At 43.0% G+C, this 23,894-nt stretch overlaps 3 protein-coding genes across 3 annotated transcripts; all 3 read left to right on the top strand.

Moving 5' to 3' along the window:
• The first annotated feature begins 331 nt into the window (after nucleotides 1-331).
• Nucleotides 332-2,946, top strand: rpain (RPA interacting protein). Its single transcript, XM_076082892.1, has 7 exons — nucleotides 332-754; nucleotides 876-1,067; nucleotides 1,273-1,345; nucleotides 1,516-1,627; nucleotides 1,872-1,935; nucleotides 2,455-2,595; nucleotides 2,820-2,946. Exons 1-7 carry the CDS (start codon nucleotides 683-685, stop codon nucleotides 2,847-2,849), a joined length of 684 nt encoding a protein of 227 aa, XP_075939007.1. The 5' UTR covers nucleotides 332-682; the 3' UTR covers nucleotides 2,850-2,946.
• An 869-nt stretch (nucleotides 2,947-3,815) lies between these two features.
• Nucleotides 3,816-12,280, top strand: LOC142939911 (26S proteasome non-ATPase regulatory subunit 11A). The gene is made up of 13 exons (XM_076082890.1): nucleotides 3,816-3,958; nucleotides 4,648-4,749; nucleotides 5,262-5,458; nucleotides 7,054-7,111; nucleotides 7,332-7,526; nucleotides 7,658-7,802; nucleotides 7,970-8,030; nucleotides 9,305-9,367; nucleotides 9,536-9,661; nucleotides 10,909-10,944; nucleotides 11,103-11,154; nucleotides 11,424-11,567; nucleotides 12,121-12,280. Exons 1-12 carry the CDS (start codon nucleotides 3,868-3,870, stop codon nucleotides 11,564-11,566), a joined length of 1,269 nt encoding a protein of 422 aa, XP_075939005.1. The 5' UTR covers nucleotides 3,816-3,867; the 3' UTR covers nucleotide 11,567; nucleotides 12,121-12,280.
• Nucleotides 12,281-12,305: 25 nt separating this feature from the next.
• Nucleotides 12,306-23,250, top strand: LOC142939849 (homeobox protein Dlx3b-like). Its single transcript, XM_076082885.1, has 3 exons — nucleotides 12,306-15,510; nucleotides 18,772-18,956; nucleotides 21,571-23,250. Exons 1-3 carry the CDS (start codon nucleotides 15,132-15,134, stop codon nucleotides 22,015-22,017), a joined length of 1,011 nt encoding a protein of 336 aa, XP_075939000.1. The 5' UTR covers nucleotides 12,306-15,131; the 3' UTR covers nucleotides 22,018-23,250.
• The last annotated feature ends 644 nt before the right edge of the window (nucleotides 23,251-23,894 follow it).

The following is a 23,894-nucleotide window of genomic DNA, read 5'->3' as shown; positions in this document are numbered from 1 at the left end:
TTTGGTACGCTAAAAATAGTAGGCCTGTGAGATAGTGAGATTTGTTTAGTATGTCCCAAATTTTTGTATTAAACCAATAGTTGCATGGATGCAATGTTGGCAGAGGTAGTGGTGTTGGTGCATATATATATATATATATACATTTTGTCAGATATATACAGTACTGTTAACACCTCTACTGTCTTTAACATCACCACTCAGCTACATTATTTCACGCAGAGAGACGATTTTACATTTGATTAATTATTATCTACACACTGATTCCATTAGTTTTAGACTCGATGTTTGACCACTTTTAGGCCAACACAAAAATAAAGAGTTTATTAGGATTATTATTAATTATTTCTACACTATAAGGCTTTGAAACATCATTTACATCATTTGAAGAAATGAAATTTACACAGAAAAAGCAAAAGACTATTTTCACGTTTAAGGCAGGGGAGATTTTCTGAAATCCTGAACTGTCTCTAACTCCTTCCTACTTTGGTGGGAACTATTTTTCAACAGCATAGAACTACAAGACCCATCATGCAAGCCGAGGCAGCGCATGTCATGTTCCGGGTCACGTGGTTAAAAAGCTGAGATGTTTTGGTTTAGAAGTGTCCCTCAGTTTTAGCCAGTTTATTTGCAACAAGTATTTTTATTTATTTATGTCACTTTACACTCGCCAGTAGCAGTAAAGATGGACGCTTTACACAGACACCGCTCACTTTATAAAGGAACTACTTCGCCATGGAAGGAAACGTACCGCAAGGTGAGAAATACAGCAAGCTAATGCTAACTTGACAGTTAGCTAGCCAGCTAGCATGTTGGGGCGCCGCTGGTTCTTGTCAGTTTAACACCCTTCTGTTTTCTTCTTATTACGTGTTTCGCAGCGCTGTGTAGACAGGCTAAAGAACAGCCGGTCGAGGCTGCTGGAGAGATATCGCCAGACGGGAGACGGCCCGCAGCGGAGCGGCTCCGGGGCCTCCATCATCGTCCAGGAGGTGATGGAGGAGGAGTGGACCGCCCTGCAGTCCGAGGACCGGAGACTGCCCTCGCTGTGGGGGCCAGAGGGCATGGCAGAGGTCGGTTAGTCTTTTCCTCTCCCTAACGAGGTGTACTATACTCCTGTGTTACTCTTAGCTGTCCAGAGAGGGCTAACCTCTACCCTTTGTAGACTGCACTGCACCCTTTTAATAAAAATAACATTTCATAATAAGTCTCTCTTCACATGAATTCATCAAGTTTGATCATCAAGTGGAAGTCTGCTGTCTTTTCTTTTACGAGCAGATGTTTAGTGTCATGAAGGAGTACGATGAACTGGCAGTACTGGAAGAAATCCAACAGGAGCTGGTGTCTCATGGTAATACATGTATTTATTTATTTTTTTACCTGACTGTAGATATTCAAACAGATGGAAATCCCACAGATCAAAGTGACAACACACTGGTGGCTGGGTTGAGATATTTCTGCCGACGCACTGTAAAAAGAGAGAAGCTGTTGACTCTGCGTGTTCTTTTCTTTGTGCCCCAGAAATGTCTATTATTGAAGAGTACGAGAGGAACCTGCAGTTTGAGCAGCAGTACATATCGTCTGTTGTGGAGGGGATGGAGGACGCGTATATTATTTGCCCCATATGTCACACGTGAGTCTTAGAAATGGGGTTTCTCCTCGTTTTCAACTACAAATCTCAAGTTGCACAAACACAATTTAAACCAGTCACAGACAGCATGTCTTGATTATTTAAAAAAAATCTATTTTCAGATGCACTAAGTTATTCCATAAGTTGTACAGGCAAACATATCGGAATCTGTCACTGCTGGCTTATACCATGAGTCGGTTGATAACGAGACATATTTTATGAGTTGCATGTTTCTTTTGTCTTACAGGAACAACTTGAACATCAACAGCCATTTCATCTCCTGCCCCTGTGGACTGTACATTAACACTACGGTCTGTTTGTTGCACAACTCGGCCAAATCAGAACACACACACAGACATACAGTATATATATGACAGAAGTTGCCCAAGAATCGGCTAGTTTCCTTCGTTATAAAAGTAATCCAGTGACGGCTGTCTGTACATCCATGGATGCGGCGCAGAAAGGAGCTGCTAATAGCTAATTCGGCATACTTTTAATTCATAAACATTACACTTTTGCAATTACATCAGTGGTTTTAAAGCTTAAAGCAGGTTCATCCTCCAAACAGGAGTACGATAACATTACTAAGTCAAAAAGTCCCATAAACGTGATTCTATATTCAGTCACGCGCAGATATTTGTATCGAACATCTGAAGACGCAAAAAAAGTGTTGTGTTTTTTTGAGTAGCACCAACATATTGGCAAAATATAATTTGATGCCTGGCTCGAGATGTGGCGACTTTGCTAAGAGCCTGTAAAGAAAGGAAGAGAAAGCTCGGGGTTCGAGTGACTTAAGTAACGGCTTTGCTTTTAACGTTCTACGCCTTCAGAAAGAGAACGTCACCCCCGACGTCCTGAGGAGTCTCCTGGAGTCCAGGGTGTCGGAGCACATGGAGGACTGTCTCCACAACCCGGTTTTCTCTGGAGCTCTGGACACGGACTGCTCTCCCAACCTGATGATCAGCTGCAAGGTAGGACACAGTCTTAAGTTTCAGGAAGTGAACACCAAAAAAACAACTGTTTTTGTTTCCTTTTTATTATTGCGTGTATACTGGCATGTTGTCCTCATATGTTCTCTGCTACATGACTGACCCAGTTTCCCCTCATGGTAAAATAACAACAATAAGAGCAGTATCACTTGTGTCCGATGGATTCTTTTCAGTCACAACTTAACTGTCATTTTCTCTGCTTTCAGGTTTGTGACTACCTCTCCATCGTCCTGTGAAAGCTGTTATGAGTGACTTAACTCATGATATTTGATTTTTTTTTTATCGTTTTGTTCTCTCTCTGTTTTGTGAAATAAAGACTATTTTTATATTTAATGTGTTTATGTTCTGTCTTACTGTATCCTGCCCATTTTCTGGAGTCTGGCCTGTGACTCCACCATTTTCAGTTTGTCTCCTAGTCACAGTAACCACCAATGTGACCGTGATTCAACTGTCCAGCTCCAAAACAAAGCCTTTATTGCAGTGCACACTAAAATAGAGACAAAAAAAACCAAACATATGTATTTATATCAGTTTGGTGTAACATTTCCCTGTATTTACTTTGGCTCAACTGAGTGAAATTTACACAAATACTAGGGGATTGGAGGTACAGTCATCTGCAGCTACAAAATCCACCATCAATAATGCATCCACACTTTCTGTTGGATCAAATGGTGTTACCAGCACATGTTTATGGCTACTTGGGCTTGATTTGATACTCTGCATGTCAATATCAAGCATAGTAGGCTGTAATTGTCTGAAATGCAACTCATATTGAGGACAAGGGTTACATCACTGTTTGCTAACATCATTGTTACATGCTATTTTTCAAATCGGGTTTGAAATTCAATTTTTAGTCATTCAAATGTTATTAAAAATACCGTGGAACCGTGGTATTTTCTCAGGCAGTTATTGGACGGTGAAAATCTTTGCACGGTTACAACCTGAGTGGAAATAACTGCCGGATTAATCGTGGAAACCCTTCAAATTCCTCACTGATCGATTCAGTAACGTCCAATAAAACATTTATTTTACATATAAGCTATAAATGACATATACAGTAATGTATCATCACTGGTAAACCAGACAGTTCAGTAGTCTCAATAGCTTTTCTTTGGAAGTGCCCGCATTTCTTGGCATGCAGAACTCCTCCATCACCGCTAGAGGGCGGCATTGTCCCGACCGTGTGAACGGTCCTGACCGGAAAACAGCTAGGCAGAGCCCACCTCGGAGCTAAGGCAGGCAGGCAGAGGAAAGATGGCAGCCGCGGCAGTGGCTGAGTTTCAGAGAGCACAGTCTCTTCTTGGAACAGACCGGAATGCCTCTATCGATATCTTACATTCTATAGGTAAATATAATTGGCACCACGCGACACCAGGAAGGACATAAGCACACGCTAAAACACGGACGCTATACACCCATCCATCACGCGTGGAGCAGCTGAGTTAGTCAGCTTTTTGCTGTTAGCCGGCTAGCAGCTAAGCTACGCCTAGTTAGCTAGCCCAGCGGTGGCCGCCTCCTTTCTCTCGTTGCTTGCACAGTGAGTCAGCAGCAGCAGCTGGCTAGCGACACACCGCCTAGCTTATCTGACGAGCTAACGCTAGCTGCCCCGACTCATTCATTTGACATTCACTATTGACAGCGGGCTCGCGGACGTTGGCATGCAGCCAGCGTCGTTAGCAGCTGTTACTCGTCTTGTCAGATGTCAGGCCGACATGGGAATTGATGTGGAGCTGAGTTGACTCTGTTAACACCGCCTACTCTGTCACAGACTTTAGTGTGTGCTTATGTACCGTGTGATGCTATATGTTGACTATTAAAGCCTAGTTATGTAGCTGTCATTATCGTTTGTTTAGTATGACAGCTCTAATATTTAACAGCTTCGCTAGCCACTTGGCTGGCTGCCACTCAACTTATCCATGATGTAAAATGACTCAAAGCTTGTCTCTAGAGACTCATAGATCACTGTGATTCATGTCAATACGTATCCGATTACATCATCATCATCGTAATCGTACGTGTGTGTGTGTTTTGTAGTGAAGCGGGACATCCAGGAGAGCGATGAGGAGGCGGTGCGCGTTAAAGAGCAGAGCATCCTGGAGCTGGGCGGCCTGCTGGCCAAGACGGGACAGGCTGCAGGTAAGGGAACATGACGCTCATGATCTGCCTGATGTGGGCACACACACACACAGCTTTAGTTATGTCGTGCTGTAAGCACTACAGTCTTCCTACCACATGGGTGAGACTCCTGACTCTAAAGTTGTTGAGGTGTTGATATTTTTTTGGTCCAAATTGGATGGATTTACAAACACATCTTGATATTTTGATTCATTGGCTGTCAAGAAAAGACTGACAAAATGTGTCAAGCATCACTTGACATTTTAGCAATTTGTGACTTGTGTTTGTTGTCTTTGATCTGATGATGCTGAGCAGCAAGACACTTAAAAGGTGCAGTCAGCGATTCTTATCAAATGCACACTTTGTCAAATTCAGCAAATGTCTCCTCGTGGTAGGCTATTTGTCCGTTCTGTGTGCAGAAATACGACGATATATGTGAGGAATACGTTAAGTCTAGGGTTAGATACAATCCCTGATGGACCATTTTCTATTCATTCATGCTCTTTCTTTTCCTCCCACTCTCTCTCGCTCAGAGCTTGGGGGTCTGCTGAAATATGTGCGCCCCTTCCTCAACTCCATCTCCAAGGCCAAGGCAGCCCGGCTGGTCCGCTCCCTGCTGGACCTGTTCCTGGACATGGAGGCCGCCACGGGCCAGGAGGTCGAGCTCTGCCTGGAGTGCATAGAGTGGGCCAAGGTGGAGAAGAGGACCTTCCTCAGACAGGCGCTGGAGGTGAGACTTTTGGTGGTGGTGATGGTGTCGCGGGGCTTGTTCACACCCAGCGGTTTGCTCAGCCTCTCGAGCTCTGCTTTGGTTTGGGCGAGAGAAAACAAGCCTTTCTTACGCAAGATATGGCTCCAGATAGCTGCGACAAGATGCCCGGATTTGTGGGTCTGTGGTTGCATTGTCGCCCCTTTTGTCCGGCAACCCAAACAGACAGGCTCAAGATTATGATCGACTTGTTTGGCGGCTGTCTGGTTTAGTTATCTATGTAAGAAAACAACAACTCATAAACACTAGCTGAGTAACTGGAAGACTCTTCTTTATCTCTCCAATTGGCCCTTCACCAAGTCCCGCCCCTGGAACGCAGACTGGCCAATCATAGTGTAGCATCGGCCAGCTCCGACCAGGGTTCCTCCAACTATCTGGCTCTGCTCCATAGACTCTCATGCAGTGTTTCAGATATTCTTGATGTTCGATCTGATTTAGTGGATTTAGAGCTCGTCCTGGTTAAACGTTGTGTAAACCTAATACAATGGTGGGGGAAACACTGCATTAATTAGCACTTCTATGCTACGCTAGCTACTGAAGACGGAATCTCTACACATGCTGCTTTAGCTTTTAAGTGATTGTAACAGTGGATAAAGACCTACCAGCTTTACAGGAACATTGTTGTTCCTACATTTCATTGTCTTCTGTCTCGATCACCAGGTGATGTGGCGGTTGACTTTTATACTGTGATCTGTAGCTTTAGCTTCTATCTTTATCTTTTTAACCTGTTTTTGTTGCTTAACATCCTGGATATACCCTTAAAACACAGATTGTCGACCCTTCTGTTTGCTTCTCTCTGAAATCACCTTTTAGTTTATTCCTAAAATGTGATTATTTCTTCAAGCAGTGCAGTTAGTGACGGTGTGGCCTAGCGAAGAGGTCGGTTATGCAGTGTTTGGGTTTAGCTAGCTGTCCAGAGCCAGATGCTGATGCCAAACTGGCAGAACATCGGAGACAAGCGGTACTTTCCAACATCACCAAAACAAAAGCCGTGAACTTTCCAATGGACGTTCCCACCTTCTCTGTATCCAATCGTCTGGTCAGAGGGAAATGTTGGAAGAATCCCTCGGTTGCTTTATCTGACACGACAGTATTTGGGATACTGTTGCCACCTCAGCGGGTGTAATCGGTTACCCCAAACATGTAGATTCACGAAAAAAGCGATCCAGACTATCTAAGTGCGAGCCAACATGTTTAATGTTATCTCACTTATGTCCTAAAGGAAGTCTTGAAGCATTATTTGCTATGTTTGCTATTTTAAACTATCAGCTATCGGTTGTATAGTGACAAAGATGAGTACGAGCACTGCAGTTTTTGAATGAAGGCCGAACTCTATGTTAATAAAATGTGTCGCTTTGGCAATTTTTTAACAGTTCCTTGAAACATAACAACCCTACCTGCGTGTGCAACGTTCGTTTTCAGGTCAACAACATATAGCACGTATAGCGTTGTGCTGCATATTTCTTTTCATGCATTTGTTATTTATGGGCTGACCCATAAACAGACAAGTTGTCCAACCGGGCCCTGACATTTTATATTTTTTTGTCTCTCCTCAGGCTCGTCTCATCTCACTCTACTTCGACACAAAGTGCTACCAGGAGGCACTACAACTTGGTGAGTGTCGAGTCTCCTGCAGTTATTGTTTTTCAGTTTCTTGAGAATTAACAGAAACCTTGCGTATGAAACTTATTAGAAAAAGGGGATTGGAGGATGTTTGCTTGACATGCTTTTTAGTTCTCATCATTTCAGGGGGAAAATCTGTCACTTTTGGAAACCAAAAACGAAGTGAACGCACTGAAAAGCATCGCGTTGACTCCTAACTTGCCGTCCGCAGGCACCCAGCTGCTGCAGGAGCTGAAGAAGATGGACGATAAGGCCCTGCTGGTGGAGGTGCAGCTGCTGGAGAGCAAGACGTACCACGGGCTGAGCAACCTGCCCAAGGCCCGCGCCGCCCTCACCTCCGCCAGGACGACCGCCAACGCCATCTACTGCCCGCCGAAGCTGCAAGCGGCTTTAGACATGCAGTCAGGTACAAGGCAGGACTGACACCGCTGTGAGGGATCTGTTTGCTCGGCTGCAGGCAGCTCTGGATGTATTTCTGAAAACATTGCTGTTGCACCTAACCTGACGTGTGACATGTGTGTGTTTGGATGTTTCCAGGGATCATTCACGCAGCCGAGGAGAAGGACTGGAAGACGGCTTACTCCTACTTCTACGAGGCCTTCGAGGGCTACGACTCCATCGACAGCCCCCGAGCCATCACAGCCCTCAAATACATGCTGCTCTGCAAAATCATGCTCAACTTGTAAGTGGCACACTGATCAACTCTCACTATCGGGGTCACATCCAAGCAGTTTGCAGCCGTTATTCATAGAATGTCGGCGTGTAAAAGATTCAATGTAAGACGTGTGACTCTACGTGTTAATAACCCAGAATGGCTCTCAGGTCTGATGCGTATTGTTTCTGTTTCAGGCCAGAGGATGTCCAGTCCCTCATCAGTGGCAAGCTAGCTCTGCGGCACGCTGGCAGACAGGTAGCATTTTAACATTCCTAAGAACTTCAATTCTAACTCAAACCATTTGTAATAATAAAAAAAAAAAAAACCTCCCCTGAAAGACAGTTGCCCAACGTGTGGAGGGTGGTGTCTTTCCAAAACCGAAATCAAACACAGGCGCGAATGTGCTATTGCCAAGACATTGTTTGGCGAACTTACCACTTAAATCTCCGGCTTTTTGTCCGGTTTTACCAGCAACTATAGCACTAGATTGCTCTTCAGATGGGATTCTTTTGAATGTCCCCAGGGTGCATTCAGAGCTTGTTAAAGCTGCTTTCTCTTTCACTGCACCCTGTGAATGGGATGAGCTGCTACATATCCTAACCCTAGAGGTGCTCCCTTCTTTGAATGCCTTTTTAAAGGTCATTTGCAAACTGCCCTGAGGCAAACATGTTGCTGATTTACATAACCGCCGACTCAGGCGGAATGTGTGTTATGGATGTCGCCGGTACGACTCGCTTCCTTTACTGTTTCCTTTGTGCCGCTTTTATGTATCAAAATTGTCCAAGCATGTGAAATATTATTTTATGTAAAACTTGCTTGCTGCTTGACTCTCTGGAAGAAGAGATCTTGACACCTTCCTAGCTAAATAAATAACAGTATTATTGTCTGCTCTAAAGTGAGCCGCAAACGTTAGCGTGTTAGCACTAACTAGCTTCAGCTTAACCAGACGTTATGTCCAAGGCCAGTACCACGTCATTAATAAAATATGTTAATGTGTGGTGTTACAGTTTGTTAGAGGGGGAAAAAAAGCCTGCTGGGACATGCAGTTTTATCCTTTTTGCACAATATCACAATATCGACGCCCTTTTATTTACAGGGTTAGGGTTTTAAAACGAGTCTACTGGAAATACTAAAAAGCCGGAGATGGTGTTTTGAACCAGCGGGCTAACAACTTAATTAGCTAACTGGCTACAGCTGAGGACATCTGCCAGGCACAATTATAGTTTCAGCGGGCAAAATCAATGGTTGCCCTCTAGAAATGAGATGCTGCCTTGTCTACCTTTGTCTAAACCCATGTACGTTTCCAAAATGACTCAAATCGTGAACTGTGTTAACTGCATACTGAGTCATCAGAGAACAGAAAGCTCTACAGGTGTAGCAACAGTGACTAAAGGGGGCAGGGCTTAGTGAAACAGTCATTGAAAGTTAGATTTAACTAGATTAGATGGATGGCCGTTGCTGGATATACTGTATTTACATATTTATAATGTTTGTGCCTATAACCTTTTGTTTGTATTCTGTTTCTACAGACAGACTCGCTGAAATGTGTGGCACAAGCCAGCAAGAACCGGTCGCTGGCAGACTTTGAAAAGGTTTGTGTCTCGAGTTTTCATGCTGTATGCAGACTTTTTTTGCAGCTGTTAACTATTTATATCTTCCATAACAACATTATTAATGAGACTGCTGTTTGTACTGTCTGCCTTTCTGCATGTTTGGCCTTTTTCGTGATTCAACTGTCCATTTATCCCACTTTCTCCAAGGCACTAACAGAGTACAAAGTGGAGCTGAGGGATGACCCCATCATCAGCACCCATCTGACCACGCTGTACGACAACCTGCTGGAGCAGAACCTCATCAGGGTCATCGAACCTTTCTCCAGGGTCCAGGTAATCCTCTCAACATCTGTCCTTGTTCAACCGCAGCTAGTTCAGGCAGATACAGAACCGTATCCAGGATATATGGAGCATTTGTTCAGTGCCCTAGAATTCAATCTGAATAAAATTATTAAATAAAGAAAATGTTTTTGTAGAAAAACGGGAATGACTGGACAAAGTTAGGAATCGTAAGAAATAATTAGGCCTGTCACAATATCTACTTTAGATGGACGATATATTGCCCCAGAAATAATTGCAATAGACAATATTATTGTTTATGCCACTGATGATAATTTAATAGCATAATAATACAAGTACACCCTTTCAAAGAGTAGTGAACTTTTAATTCTTAAAGATATTCAGACATTGTAAATTGAGTGTGAAGACTATTTAAATATCCTAAATAAATAAAACTAAACCACACCTCCAAAACAATAAATAAAAGTTCACTGTTAACAAAAATCATCATGTTGGTTAGGTAATGTAAAAATGATCGAGGTCATGTCCATATATCGTACGATAAGTAGGCAAAGTAAAAATGATCGAGGTCATGTCCATATATCGTACGATAAGTAGGCAAAGTAAAAATGATCGAGGTCATGTCCATATATCGTACGATAAGTAGGCAACGTAAAAATGATCGAGGTCATGTCCATATATCGTACGATAAGTAGGCAAAGTAAAAATGATCGAGGTCATGTCCATATGTCGTACGATAAGTAGGTAACGTAAAAATTATCGCGGTCATGTCCATATATCGTACGATAAGATAGGTAACGTAAAAAAGATCGCGGTCATGTCCATATATCGTACGATAAGTAGGTAACGTAAAAAAGATCGCGGTCATGTCCATATATCGTACGATAAGTAGGTAACGTAAAAAAGATCGAGGTCATGTCCATATATCGTACGATAAGTAGGTAACGTAAAAAAGATCGCGGTCATGTCCATATATCGTACGATAAGTAGGTAACGTAAAAATTATCGAGGTCATGTCCATATATCGTACGATAAGTAGGTAACGTAAAAATTATTGAGGTCATGTCCATATATCGTATGATAAGTCAATACAGTAATTATTGTGACAGGCCAAGAAATAATCAACGTGTTGGTGTTGGTAGTGAAACTCGCATAATATTCCACAATGGTTCATTCAGACTAAATATACTCAGTAAATATTAAGCACACTAATAATATGAATATACTTTCAGTACACTAATTTGAGTGTCTTTATTCATTATGCTTCTTTTCTCCGACAGATGGCACACATTTCCTCCCTCGTCAAACTATCCAATGTACGGTTTTCGCTCATCTTCATCAATGTTTCCTTTGTAGACTTATTATTATATTATATATATGTTATTATAGTTCAACAGTTGGCTGTTGTAAGTGCTCCTTTGGGTTTTTTGACAATAAAAAATACCCACAGTGGGATTGCGTGTTTTCTTTGCAGGGAGACGTGGAGAGGAAACTATCACAGATGATCCTGGATGAGAAGTTTCACGGTATGTGTCTGCAGCTCTTCCATGTATGCACCACACGCTCGGTAGCTAAATATGAGTTCATATTTCCTCGTCGGGTTTTTGCTGTTGTTTCCTGCATCTTTATGTTGCAGCTACTGCGTGTTGGTTCACAATGCTTTTTTTTTTTTTTTACCTGCTCAAATCAACTGAACTAAATCAGTGAGTGCGCCTGTAATCGACGGCCAGTGTTTTTACTGTCATTCTCTTTCTGTTACCCCCCCCCCCCCCCACCACCACCCTCACCTGACAAGGTATTTTGGACCAAGGCGAAGGTGTGCTGATCGTGTTCGACGAGCCAGCGGTGGACAAGACGTACGAGGCGGCCCTGGAGACCATCCAGAACATGAGCAAAGTGGTGGACTCGCTCTACAACAAAGCCAAGAAGCTAACATAAGGTCAGCGCCAGTAGCACTGATGACGTGGGGGGGGGGGATGCGTGATGTGCAACGTAATGGATTACATAGTGAGGTGATTTATTTTTCAGTAAGATGAGACTTATTTGCGGTTTCTCTTTAATTTAATCATTAGAACAAGATATACTAACATTTGGGTGTATTTGCCAAAACTATCAAAATATTAATTTAGTTTCTTGTTAAAAAAAAAAAATGAATTCAATGGATACGGCTGGTGATGTTTCTTCTTATTGTCAACAATTTCCATGAAAATTACCAATACAATTCGTTCTCACTTAAACCACATCTGTGTGAACTGGTTTTATTAACAATACTAGTAAAACCAGCAAAAATTAAACTTCAATGGAATAAAATGAAATCCAAGTGGAATTCAGCACTTCACTCTTCTTTTTAAAGTAAAAGAGAAGTAAGTCCAAACTTCTCAGTTTCAACCTTGTTATTTATCTAGAACACAGTTTGAGTACTAATGTTTTGATAATGAAAATAAAATCCCCCTACCAGGACGTCTGAAGATTATTTTCATATTATTGTGCAGATCTGAGAGCGAAACCGCCGGTCCTCCCGTCAGGAGCGGCGCGGGCCAATCAGGACCTCCGGTTGCTCGCTCACGGCGGCCCGGGAGGGATGAGGGACGGAGAGGACGAGGAGAGTACGAACACTTCAAATGAAACCAGCCGACCAAACCGAAGACGACCCCCCCCCCCCCCTGATGAACCCCTCGCCTCTCTGCCCCCCCCCCCCCCCGTCTCCTGTCTCTCTTCCCTTCCAATCAGACCGGGGTTGATCCGACCCGACGTGGACAAATTCAGGCACTGTGCCGCTCTCTGCTCTTCTCCCACCTCCGGCTGCTACTGTATGACAAATTTGCCCCCCCCCTCCCCTTATTTGTATTTTATTTTTATTTTTTGTTCCTCTCTGCGCTGGCCATCAGGGAATCTTGTAAAATAACAATAAACATACAGTACTTGTACACGCATGTATTATATATGAAGAGAGTGTAACCGGGGTTAGGGTTGCTTGGCCCTGGAACTGAATGTTTGAACTTCGCTGACGGCCCACAGCTCACCTGGAGAACGGTTTTGAAAAACCAGTGGCCATCAGAACCCCCCCCTCCCCCCCAGTCCTATGTACGATGACCTTTGCCCCGCCCACCACCACCACCACCCACTCATGAGGCATTCTGGGATTCGTGGACCCCACAGGGAATTTTCTCTCCCGTCCACACGGGACCACGCCACAAAGGAGAGGACATTCATCGACACAGCGGGGTCTCCCCCCTTTTCCCCCTCCGCCTCCTGCACTCGCCCACTTCCTGTTTGTAGATAACATTGCCAAGCACCTCTGTTCATCCAAGGCCTGATAAAGTCACACATGTCCTCTGTTTTTTTTTTAATTTTTACAATGCGTAAGAACAGAATACTGAGAGCTCGGCCCGTCACACAAAGTGCTTTTGATGCGACCGGAGAGGGAACTCTGCGTTCTCAGACGCGACGTCGGTCCTTTCAGAAGAAGAAGAAGAAGAAGAAGAAGTGGGTTTCGCTGAAGAAAATCAAGCTTTTTCTGGGAACTTCATTTTTGCAAGGACTCGAGGGTTTACCATATGTGACATGAGAAAGACAAATGCTAATAACAATAAAAAATGTAAACCTGCGAGTTTTTATGTTCCTGGAAATGAAAATGCTTTCAGGTGTTTTCCCTGAAGCAATGTGCTTCAGATGTATTTCCAGCTATACGACACTTTAAACCAGCGGTTTCAAAACAGAAGATTGTGGAGCAGCACGACTAATTCAGGAAAAACTTCAATAACAATTTGATTTGAAAAAGAAAACAAATAATCTCCATAGTGAGTCTGCATCACCTGATCAGTACGGTGTGATAGAGAGCGCATGGGAAATAGTTAGCAAGCAAACGAGTCTCAATAGTTCCCTAAAAGTGATGGAAAAATAATTATTTAAAGGGGAACTATGTCCAATTTTCTGAATTTCTGCATGTTCCAATACAATAAAACAGTCCAAACACAAATTTTACTTCAACTCTTCCAAAGGCAACAGTGCTGAAACTCAAACATGTGATGTCATCGAGTATAAAGTGCGGAGCTCCATAAATATAGTATAATATATGATATCCATATTACAGGTGACGCTGAGAGCACCCAGGGGAACATTTTTTGTTTCTCAACTGAGAACGCTACAATAGAATTAAGAAAAAAAAAAAAATTCAACATCTTTCATCATTCTTTGTCTTTGGAGCAGCTCCACACTTTATACCCGATGACATCACAAGTTCCAGACTTCCCTCTCTGGTTTCTGGCTTTGAGAGCAGCTCATGTTCACAGATTCTGACTGAACTTTCCTCGGCCACGGAAACAACGTATTGGAATTCTTAATTTAATCCATCTGCCGCTCCTCAAGTATATGATTTCTTTTTTGAAACAATATCTTCTTTTACATAATCAGTTGTTTTTTTCATCTACTTTAGAAATGAACACATTTGGGGCACCACTGCTTTGGACAAAATAATGAATGCATAACAAAAACACAGTGGAAGACTTATTCTTTAGTTTTTTTATTTCGATTAGATATATTTTCAAATTCCTTTTTGATATCAGCCCCTTTAATGCACCTCATTTAAAGCCTCAACGGCGACATCTGGTGGAGAGATAAGAACATGTCACTTTACTGAAGGAAACTAACTTCAGGGACCTTTAACCACTTGTTGCAGTTATTATTTCTAGTGTGCAACAACAATGTGTCTCTTATCAAATAGATCATTGAAAAGTGCAAATTTAGATGAAACATGAAAATGACTCATTTCTACTTTGACATTCACGACCGTAGCGTAGTCACCATTCCGTGCTGCGGTGTCCTGATATGCACCTACAGTTTATTGTAGGCTGTTTTCATGGCGACTGTTTGTTTTCCCCGGGGGCCTGAGTCAACACGTGCAAAGACGTTTTTTTTAAGTAAGTCTTGATTAACTGTAAACAACTCCCAACGTGGGTCGACAGCAGCACTTGTCTCTGTATCTGCATGTGAATGGGAGGCAGCGCCGCAAAGCTGATGCGTAAACACTACTTATCGCAACACCATTACGCGCGCTTTTGGTTAACTCTTTTAACTGCTCTGCTGCTGACTGTCGCTGTTAAAAGTCCTCGAGGTAGCTTCCAGGACATGCAGAGAGAGAGAGAGAGAGAGAGAGAGAGAGAGAGAGAGCGCTTTGCTGGAGGTTTCTGCGGGGAGAAAGATCCGTAGCCAGACAGGCGACAGTCTGCGCCGTCTTTGGCCCTCGAGGCAGAGGGCGGGCGAGAGCCAATGAGAAGGAAACATCCACACCCCCCCTCTCTGTCCTGCTCGGCTCGGCTCGGCGCGCCCTGTAATTAGGAGCTCTAGTTGGGTTGGGCGCCGCCACGGTGGACAGCCCGGGCTGCTGCGTCAAGGGGAGTTTGGGAAACGCCAGCTCCGGACTGAGAGGACATCTGAGCGCTCCTTTATTTAAGAGAGCGACAACTCACGCGCATTTATAATAAAATAAAATAAATAAATAAAAATGAACGGGCAATCCTCACCTGTCTTCGAGGAGAAGAAGCCGTCCCTCCCCATCATAGCTGGGAGCTCAATCTCGGCCACCAAGGATTCCCCGACCCTGCCGGAGTCCTCATCCACGGACATGGGCTTCTACAGCGGCCAGAGCGTGCTCCACGGCGCGCAGGATTTCTACCCGGCGCAGCAGCAGCAGCAGCAGCAGCCGTACCCGGCGCAACACGTGAACCCGTACGCGTACCACCACCACCACCACCACTACAACTTACACGGGGTGGCTGCCGGCGGCGCCTACCCGGTCGGCAAGGCAGAATACCCGTACCTCCATTCGGCGTACAGAGAGCACGGCGCGTTCAGCAGGGAGGCGCAGGCAGCGCTGCAGGACGGTGAGTTAAAAACAAACAACAACAAACCAAACGGATCGCTGTGTTGGCTGTTAACGCCGGGTCGATTCAAAGAACACCATCTCCATCTTTGTCCAAAAAACGTCAACCCCCCCCCCCCCCCCCCCCTTCCCCCCTGAGGCTGATGCATGGCAAGAGCTCACGTCTAGCCAACATAAACCCAATAATTACGCACGAGTCTTGACGCACGGAGAAAAGGTTTCCACTGTGACTTAAACCATCTTCATTGCTTTTTATATATATTTTTGGAGCATTGGGAATATGCTGTCTTAATCTTGAGCCTCTAGATCTCCATAAAATGATCAGTGGAGTCAGAATTACAGTGTGCTTCTGTTATTATGTAAATATGGGAGACCGGGGACATACACAATGTCAGTGTTTTCCTTTAAAAAAAAATACATATATGTTACATATATCTTATAAGAAGTTGTATTTTTTTTCAGCTATATTGTATTTTTTCAGAACTATATGTCAAATCATTTCAAAATAAATGGTACTTAGGGTTCCACAAACACTACATCTGTGGGTATTAGATGTAGTTCTTACTGCCACCAGGTTCAAAGTAGAGCCTTTATTTTCATTAGGCTGGAGGAAGAACTCATACATTAAGAGGAGCAGCTTCTGGTTTTATTTACCCCGGATGGTTCCCCCTTAAACCTCGCCATTGCACTCAAGTTTGCCATGTATATATATACATATATATATATGTATATATATATATGTATATATATATATATATATATATATATATATATACATATATTACATGTGTGGCTCACAGTTTCAGAGTAAATTACAGAAGAAAGTGGCCCATGGGTGAAAAAAGGAAACGGGAGATAATTTCTGCCGAGATAATGGTTCAGCCTTCAGGAGGATTTTATGTTTGTATGGAGGTAAAAAAAAAAGAACAGAGCTCTGAGTTGGACTTGTTTTGTGTCTCATTATCATTCACAGTCAATCTAAGCTCATCTGCTCTTTGAACTTCCTTCAGATTTAGAGTTTGGATAGGAAGATCAGCCAAAGGGTCTTTGGATGGAAGCCATGGCCTAGTTCTAGCCGGGGACTTTTCCCAACCACACCTCCACATTCAGAATGAAGAAGAGATTAATTAACACATTGTGCCCTCAATAGGTAACCTAAACAGTTTACGCTCGCATAAATAAACTAATATCACAACAGCACTAAAGAGGAACAGTTTGAACTTCAAAGCCGGGGAAGAACCACAGATGGGGAAAACTAACTCGACGGGCTGGTGTGCTGTTTTTTTGACATTCCAGTTGGGAGTTGACTCCTGGAAACGGCCCCAGGGGACTTTGGCCCTCAGCCACGCACCTCAGGTGTCACGGCATGTCAGTCAGCCTTGGCCTTTGAATCATCCGACAAGCGCAGGCTCCTTATCGTGCCATTGGCTGTGGCCACGCCCACGCAAATACGTAACAAACAAATACACCAAAAAAGAAAAAGTGACAAATTCAATTCGTAGATAAACAGAAATTCCCGATTGATCAACAACAACAACAAAAAAGCCCCGATAAATACTTGTTCCAAAGAAGAGAATTGGTTAAATGTGAGTAAATTAATAAATGATGATAAATAGATGGGAGAAAAAACTATGAATACAATAAATAGCACAGGGGTGTAGCCAGACCTCAGAATACTGAGGTCAAAGCCCCCTCAAATGATACATTCATTACTCTAGTAACGATACTTTCTGAAATCCTCAAATTCCTGGATATGAATTCCTTTATGAATTATTTTGGTCCAATAGCATTCCAATTTAAATATATTTAGTGTAAAAACACTGGAATCAGCCATTAAAACACCAATTATAAGTATGTTTGTTAATCGCCTTAAGGTTGCTAAAATCCAGCGAGACCATGAATACATTACCTCAGTATCCAGAATGGTAACCTTAACTAATACAATAAAGAAAAATCTCTACTGAATATGAATACATGTATGGTCATTAGTAATAAATACTGGCACACTATACCATGTCAAAGTATGGTATGGTATGTGGAAGAAAGACACAGTGTAGTATCCTAAACAATGTCAAAGTATAGTATAACGGAAAAAAGTTATGGTATAGTATGTTGAAAAGAGTCATAAAAAGGTTTTGTAGAGTATATAAAGTATAGTATGTCGAGAAAAATTAAAGAAAATCAGAGTATAGTATATCAGAAAAATGTCATAGTATTACAGGTGCTGGTCATATAATTAGAATATCATCAAAAAGTTGATTTATTTCAATAATTCCATTCAAAAAGTGAAACTTGTCTATTATATTCATTCATTACACACAGACTGATATATTTCAAATGTTTATTTCTTTTAATTTTGATGATTATAACTGACAACTAAGGAAAATCCCAAATTCAGTATCTCAGAAAATTTGAATATTGTGAAAAGGTTCAATATTGAAGAGACCTGGTGCCACACTCTAATCAGCTAATTAACTAAACACCTGCAAAGGCCTTTAAATGGTCTCTCAGTCTAGTTCTGTAGGCTACACAATCATGGGGAAGACTGCTGACTTGACAGTTGTCCAAAAGACGACCATTGACACCTTGCACAAGGAGGGCAAGACACAAAAGGTCATTGTAAAAGCACATTAATAGAGAGGCGAAGGGAAGGAAAAGATGTGGTAGAAAAAAGTGTACAAGCAATAGGGATAACCGCACCCTGGAGAGGATTGTGAAACAAAACCGATTCAAAAATGTTGAATACAGATTAAAAAAAAAGTGTTGTTTCTCATTTTAAGTTGATAAAAAAATAAACGTGTCGATCAAATGCAAACAAATGTTTTTTTTGAGTAAGGTTGTCTGTAAATCTACAAGAGGGGAAAAAAAGAGAAGTTGGTTACGAGAATAACAGCAGAAACGGGGAGAGATGTATACAAGCATTGCCTCCGGGCTACATAAAAGCACCTATAAATCTCTGTCTCCCTCCCCGGCTGTGGGAGACACTCAGACCAAAATTACAAGTTCAGAGGGCTGCCGGAATTTCTTTGAAATTTCGGGGTTGCAGAGGCCGTGGCTATTTTTGTGCTACAACTTCTTCTACATAAACTGCCATGCGAGTTCATTTCATTGTTTGGAGAAAAGGACTTCTCTTGCAGGTTGTTACAGAGGAAGTTGACAGCATCGTGATGTTTTGATGTTAAGATTCCACAAACGCACGGAAAGCTCCCTGCAGGGTAGTCGCACGAGTTTTACACGGCTTCTTACTGTTTCCTTTCCACAGTGAAAGAGGAACCCGACGTGGAGGTTCGGATGGTCAACGGGAAGCCCAAAAAGGTGCGCAAGCCCCGGACCATCTACTCAAGCTACCAGCTGGCAGTGCTGCAGAGGAGATTCCAGACGGCTCAGTACCTGGCCCTGCCGGAGCGGGCCGAGCTGGCCGCACAGATGGGCCTCACACAGACACAGGTGAGGCCCCCAAGAGAAAAAGAAAGCGTGATATCTCACAGGCGTCAACACTGCAAACAAGTTCAAATGAGTTTTTTTGCATGTGAGATTTCGAATGTTAGTTGTGGAGTAAGTTGAAGCCCTCAAAAGTGTGTGAGCCGAAAGCAGTTTCAATTTCAAGTTTAGTTGTCAGATCGCTAGTAAGCAATGAAAGTAGCTGAACCGTCACTAGAAGCGTGAAAGATGAAAGCAAATTAAATGTCAGTTGAACTTATCAACTCGAAGCAATTTCAAATTCCTGTTGAAGTTGAAGCCGTAGTTTACGTGCATTGAGAATAGTCGTCAGGTGATCTGTAAGGATTGATAGCACTTGAAATGTTGACAGCTAAAAAGTGAAGTAAGTCAAAGTGAGTAAGTGAAAGTAAGAAATAGTTGAAAACAGAAAGTTTAGTTGAAGTTGAAGTGGCTGACATAGTTGAAGTCTGTGCACTGTGAACGGTTTCTTGGTGAATGTATAAAGAAGGTTGAAGACGCGGTGGAAAGGTCCCAAGATTATGAGCAATGCAGTATCTTACAAGCTATAGCTTATGCTAAGATATCATTTTCAAGATCGAGTTTGACTGCAGAATAATGGAACATACTTAAAGATTCTCTTTACGCTATTCAGAGCATCAATACAGCATCAAATAACAATTATTTTATGTGAAGATGTAGCTCCGTTTACAAAGCCGGGCCGGCCGCTAGTACATGTTAGTGCGCGACAGTGTGCGCCGCTGGCTAGCTCACGACCACCGCTCTGCACTGCGTTGGTGCGGCGGTTACAGCTGACAACGCTGCCCCGATCGACGGTGTCAGTGCGGAAGCGTAGCACCTACCCGTCCTACCCGGTTCCTCCCGAGGTTAACGCCGTTAGCTTTGTCAGCACTGTTGCCGATGTTTGCACCGTTAGCTTCTAGCCGGCAGGCTCACAGAGAGGAGAGAACAGGTGTGCGATTGTAATGCTATGATTGTACTGTGGTTACTGAAAAAGTAAGGAGGGAGGGAGGGGGTCAAACGGTCAGCTCGTACTCCGAATTGGCCGAGCAAAATACAGGCTGAAAGTAGATGCCGATTTTTATAAATGTGGTGGAAAATGTCAATATTAACACCAGCATGGATGTGTTCCATCAAAGTACAGTTATATCATTTAGTTTATATCTTAACAAAACACGTTTAAGTGTGCAGTTACTTTTTATATACAATAAATGCCGGCTACTAAGAAACGAATGAATGAAACAAAGAATGAAATTGAGATAATATTAATATGATATCTAAAAAATATGAATACATTTGTCCGACAGTGATCCGAGGCAGCCTTGTGCGTTGTTTCTGTTGTGTCGGTCTTGTTTACGCAGTCATACTTTTGCGGCCTCAATGATTTACCGCCGCATGAATCATCCCTCAGACCTGCGGTGCGGGTTGTGTTATCACGGCTGCTGTAAATCATTCTTCAGGATTATTGCTCGGGCTGCAGACACAAGCTCGAAGAAAACACAACACAACTTAAAACATCAGATTGCCATGTCATTGGATCTGTTGCCCTCATGGAGAGCTATTGTAATGCTGTCATTCGTATAAACAATTTATACAAATGACAGCATTGCATAAGCTCTCGTACCGTGATATCTCATTTAAAGGAGCTGTCATACTCTAGCCTAACATGAACTCTGCTGGCAAGAAACGGTTCTTAGATAATGCCTTGTGTTGCATGAACGCTGGTTTATCACTAGTGAAAAGCATTAATTATTAATTATTATTGTTATGAACAAACCTTTTTGAAAGGAAGTTTATTTTTGTGGCAACAACTCTTAAGTAGATCCAATTGAGAAGCAGTTTAAATGAAGGAACTTATCAGAAAACAAGTAGGGCAACAACATGGATTAATATTGCACCTGGTCGTGGATATCAATTCAATAAAGCAAGCCAACAGAACAGATTGCTGCCGTACTTGGTGGTACAGGAACAAGCTAAATCGACATCATCCTGCTGAATGTAAATCCATTATTCACGCTCTTCCACCTCCTGAGATAAATATCTGTGAGTTTAGCGGATAAATGCTCCGCCATGTTGCCACCAGCTAGCTGCAATCTGCCGTTTGGCGCTGGGCGGTTAGTACAGTGGGTTTACCAGAGCTTTTGCACTAAAAACAGCTGCCTGCTGAAACCAAAGCAATGAGCTCTTAGCCAAAAAAGAAGTTAAAGATGCTTAAAGAGAAGCTAAACATATTGATAATGTGGCTTTAAAGCTGCTCTAATCGATTTTTCGCCATTCAAAATGGATCAAATGACTATGCGGCTTTCAAAGCTCAACTCACAGAGAACTGTTTTTATGATTTGCAACTCTTTTGCTTTCGTTCATTTCCGACTCATCTGTTTCACCATCTCATATCCAGCCTCGACAGGCAGCTGTTTTTAGCAGAAACGAATCATAGTTGGACAGTAAGCCGCTAGAGTGGCAGATATTTCACCTTAAGGAGTTGGTGGAGACCAAACTGGCGCTAACACACCAGTAAATATTGGCATTTCAATTAATATTGCTTCGCGTTTGTTCTTTAACTGCTTGAAGTTGTCTCACTATTTGATGCTCGTTCCTCCAGGTCAAAATTTGGTTCCAGAACCGTCGCTCCAAGTTCAAGAAGCTCTACAAGAACGGAGAGTTTCCGCTCGGGGAAATGCCTCTCGAGCAAAGTCCGGATGCCAGCGATTCCATGGCCTGCAACTCTCCTCCATCGCCAGCTGTGTGGGAAAACAACAACGGCAATACCAACAACAACAACAACAACGACGACGACGGCAGCAGCAGCAACAACAACACAAGCAGCGGCAGCAGCATCAAGAGTAGCGCATTGGTGGATCCCACCACCAGAGGGCAGGGACCCTATCAGCCTCCCGTGGATCCCTCGCCCACCTGCATGGGAGACTACACGCACCAGAACTGGTACCAGCAGCAGGGTGCACAATTAGGTCTGCAACAGTCGGGCCCGACGCACCACACACCACCGACGGCGCCGTCGGCCGCACAGAGTCTGGGAGCTGTCTACTGACGCTGAAACACGGGCTCTGCGCCACAGTTTGACCGGAGCCCTGCGCTCGAACACCTGTGGGGTTTAGTTTTTTTGGGGGGGATGATTCGGAGCGCTCTTTGGGAACAGAAACATCCGACAGTGATCATCAGACACACGTGTTGTCACACACATGTTGGCCTCAGTTGCCCTGTTTTCCTCAGCTTTGAAGTTTAGGAACTCATATGAACTTCTGGAGATTAGCGGGTGACTGCTGTATCCTTTTCCGTGCTGAGACAGATTTAGTTATTTGAAATTGCTGATAATACAATATTCATATTTTAAATATGACCATATTTATGCCATAACAAGTCTTTCGTTCATTTCCTCTTCTGGAAAGGGACCTCTGACATAGAATTCTCCCTCTAAAACGGAATACTACAGACATCTTCCAGACTTTGCAGCAAATGAAAGCCCGCCCCAACAGCACGGCAAACTTCAAGATATGTTGGGCTTTACATGTACAGATCATGTTGAAGGCGGACAACACTGAAAGGCTGATCACCTTTTCAAATATAACATTGATATCAGCCAAACGCAGAAGACAGAATGAGAATTCTACCGCCTGTGCAGCTTATCATGGCGGATTATTGGAATCTGCCCGTAATTTATGTTTGATTGATTTATGTTCAGTGTCTCACTTTGCATTTCCCATTTTGAAAAAGAACGAGTAAAACTGAAGCCCCGTCGGCCGAGATATCCCGACCTTTATCCCTTCATATGAGTCAAGCTCCGAAAATGCTGCATCCTACATCTCCCATAATGCAACGTAATGTAGCGTCTTTCATTAGACCCCCCCCCTTGCTTGATAAACGCCCGAATCCTTCAAACTCCATGTGTCCTGTGAAACGCAGGCTTTCTGTTTTCAGATTTGAAATCTCCAACCCTCAACCAAGTTGACCCTGATGACATCACTATGACATCATCAGGGTAATTTGACAAAGCTCCTCCAGAGCCACAGAGGCCATCATACAGTAGTTTTCACAGGCTGAGCAGTGCTCTACTTCATGATAAGTAAAGTGATGGTCATGGATAAAACCCTAAGAAGGCTTTGACCGCTTATAAAAAACAATCAAGAGCAAAAGCGACGGCGAGTTGGTGCTAAAACATAAAAAAAACAAGTTGTTTCTATTTTCTATTTTAAAACATGTGCTGTACTCAGGTTTTTTTATTTATAGTGTCAACTATAGAGCAAAGTTGGCACAGCAGTTTGTGCCTTAGGAGCTTTTTTTTCAGTTAAAAAATAAAAATGCCTATGTTTGAATCAGCTACTAGTGTATTATTTTCAGCGTGTAGTTGCGTGTGCAGTACACACACACACACACAAAGGTGTTCAAAGTGTGCTGACGGGGCTTTGCTGGTCTGCCCGTCAGAGTGAGTCAGACAATAGATACAGGTTGCACCCATCTATATATTATAGACACACACACACACACACACACATACAGAGTGCGTGTAAAGGAGGTTGTGGGAGGTGACAGTGGAGCAGACACTCTGGAGTCTCTGGATACTAATAACACAGAGAGAGACGGGTGTACACTGCTTTCATGTGGCACACAGTTGGAGAGGGGAGGAGAGACGTGTGTGTGTGTGTGTGTGGTGTGTGCAACAAACAAGCTGCTCTCCAGGCTCTCAACCAACCAAACCCACAGGTTAGCCAACAAAAAGAGGGCGTGATGAGGAATTATAGCATAGAGAAGGACACTTCTTGCGAACAATGTTAACAATGTAGTCTTATGTAAATATATGTTACAAGCTTAACAAGGTTACGTAAAAACAATGCGACGGAAAACAATGCTGCATAGAACGACGTTACGTAAAACGACGTTACGTAAAACAACGTTACGTAAAACAAAGTT

The sequence above is a fragment of the Anarhichas minor genome, unplaced genomic scaffold (assembly GCF_050575085.1).
Source record: "Anarhichas minor isolate MPS153535 unplaced genomic scaffold, ASM5057508v1 ptg000007l, whole genome shotgun sequence".
In the NCBI taxonomy this organism is placed as follows: domain Eukaryota; kingdom Metazoa; phylum Chordata; class Actinopteri; order Perciformes; family Anarhichadidae; genus Anarhichas; species Anarhichas minor.
Note: the sequence above shows the minus strand (reverse complement) of the source record. Positions and strands in the feature narration are given on the sequence as shown.